General features: G+C 40.2%; 1 protein-coding gene across 1 annotated transcript; it reads right to left on the bottom strand.

Moving 5' to 3' along the window:
* Positions 1-432: 432 nt before the first annotated feature.
* Positions 433-2,178, bottom strand: LOC149833356 (putative auxin efflux carrier component 1b). Its single transcript, XM_090013419.1, has 6 exons — positions 1,509-2,178; positions 1,192-1,399; positions 1,036-1,121; positions 781-938; positions 591-667; positions 433-499 (listed from the first exon to the last, which is right to left on the bottom strand). Exons 1-6 carry the CDS (start codon positions 2,176-2,178, stop codon positions 433-435), a joined length of 1,266 nt encoding a protein of 421 aa, XP_089869545.1.
* Between the last annotated feature and the right edge of the window lie 300 nt (positions 2,179-2,478).

Genomic DNA, 2,478 nt, shown 5'->3' with positions numbered 1-2,478 from the left:
ATGCAGGCATAGGTCACATATGATTGGCAATGAAAGGATTGCTTCATTGAAATACCAAAAGGTTAATACTAAATCAACAACAGTTCAGCACTTTTTTTTACCATCACCTCTTAAAATATGCAAGTGACATTGAACTCACAGCACTAGTGAACCCTTCAAGCCTCAGTGGTAACCAGTAAACCTAAAACCACTATCATCAATTTCATGTACTTTGCTTTCTTTTACTCCAAAAGTTCCATAGAGCAAGAAATCCCTTCTTAACACCCTAAAGATCTTAGCGCATAGCGTGCAGCTTTGAAGAGTTTCAGCTTCTATATACCTCTCTCATTTGCTTTAGTGGATGGTGACATCTTTAAGCAGATAACTCTATCTGCAGGATCTGCATTTTGTTTCTTGATCACAATGTGGTTTATTGTAATTCATATGACCTAGTCATAAACCCAGAAGTACATAGTATATTATTGTGATGGGCAGAGAGACAATCATCCCAAATATAACCCTGCAGATAAAAGAAGAAGAAAGACTGTTACTTGAAGAGACTTCAAATTTTATCATTTAAAACCAAAGTACATGTTGGCCTTTGCCCTTACCCTGTACTTAACACATCTGGGTGCAGATTGTATTCCCTAGCAAACACAAATGGCACAATTCCTTGTGGCAGAGCAGCCTGGTACATTTCATGATTTAAATTAACAGTTTGACCCTCATTGAGTACTGTGAGAATCCAAAAAGAAATAATCAACATGAAAATAAGTAAATGGCCTCATGAACAGGGCTTACTTGAACAATGGAAACCCTTAGAATGTCCCCCCTGAGCCCCACTGCCAAGGACGAAACTGCCATTACTGCAGGTCCTGCAAGAAACCTTGCCAACATACCGTATATGGCAAGTCTTGTCCCACATGCTATGATCCTTGGTTGAAGAGCCATGAACAAGCCTGAGACAAAATTAATCTAAACCATCAGACTGATGAGAATTTGAATTTAAGTTTACAGGCCTAATGTAGTTAAAAGTAAAAAATCAGTGATTGGTACCAAGACTGAACATTGCCATTCCAAGACCAGCATTTGACAAGATTGTTATAGAGTTCTCCATGATCTTGGGTTTGTGAAATCCCCACCTGCATACATATAACTATGATGGAGATGAAAAAATGAAATCTAGTACTTTTTGCATTGATGAGTGAATACCTATAAGAAGCTAGAGCCCAACTTAATCCCAGCAGACTCGAATATGAATTTGGGTTTCTGATAAGTTTAAACCACACCATTTTCAGAATCAATCTCACCATCTCGGGTGAAAGGGAAGACGTTTTTGTAATTTCCTGATGGTCTTCTGTTTTCTCTGCAAAATTCTTCACTTCTTTGCTGCATACTTGTGCAGATCTCTCACAAAACCCTGGCATAAGAAACATCCAAAAAAGTATAAACATGAACAAAGTTTTCATCAAAATCCTTTGAAAGAAAAGAAAAAAATTCCTTTTGAACTGATTTAACTAAATTCTTGCCTTGAGAATTACAACAACCGCAGCTCCAGAAAAATGTATGAATCTCTCTTCCATCATCTGCTACTTTGTTTGAAGGCTTAGAGACAACAACATGGACCACCTCCTCACCTTCTAGTGCAGCTGTTTCATCCCCAACCTCTCTCATACTAGTCCCAACTGTTTCATCATTGCCACTAAACCTCTGAACAAGAGACTCTCTAGCTGCTCTATACTCAAACAGGAACAGCAACAAGGTGTACCAAATGATGCACTGCAAGACCACAGTTTGAATCATCAACATTTCCTTATCATCACCATACATGGCTTTCAAGAGTGGTATACCCATGACCAAGGTGTTGGGGAGTGAGGAGAGAGAGAACATGGTGATTGTCCAATCTAAGCTGCCTTTGGAAGTGAACTTAGCCCATGAGGAGAGTACTAAGAGTATGATGGCCTTTGAAATTGCATCTGCTGCTATAAAGAGCAGATCCATGGCGTATGGATCGATCCTGGATACGAACTCAAATGAGAGCAGAGGCACAGCAAACACTGCTACAAACCTGTTGATCCCTGCACATTGTTGGGTGGTGAAGATGTTCCACCACTTGACAGAGGCATAGGCCAGGAACATGGTCACGTAGAGTGGAATAACTGCACTCAAGACATTGTATAACTCTTTCAAACTTATCATCTTTCTTCTTCTTCTCCTGGGATCTTTTTTTTCTCTTCTTGGTTCTTACTGTCACACACACATGCCAGAGAGAGAGAGAGAGTTGCTTGCTTTAGTTGGACATGTCTTGAATAGAGCTAGTTCTTTATGGAGAGAGAGAGAGAGAGAGAGAGAGTGGATGTGCATTAGCATAAGCATGGAGCCAACCGCTTGAGTATTGTGCATGGACCATTGAGTTACCTGCCACGCCTTTCTGCTCTACCTGAAAGTAGAGGGAACGAGAATATCTGCCGACTAACCTTTTTGTCATTTTGAGAGGGC

Source organism: Nuphar pumila, chromosome 7 (assembly GCF_984573655.1).
Source record: "Nuphar pumila chromosome 7, dmNupPumi1.hap1.1, whole genome shotgun sequence".
Classification (NCBI taxonomy): domain Eukaryota; kingdom Viridiplantae; phylum Streptophyta; class Magnoliopsida; order Nymphaeales; family Nymphaeaceae; genus Nuphar; species Nuphar pumila.
The sequence above is the reverse complement of the archived record's forward strand: the minus strand, read 5'-3'. Positions and strand labels throughout refer to the sequence as shown.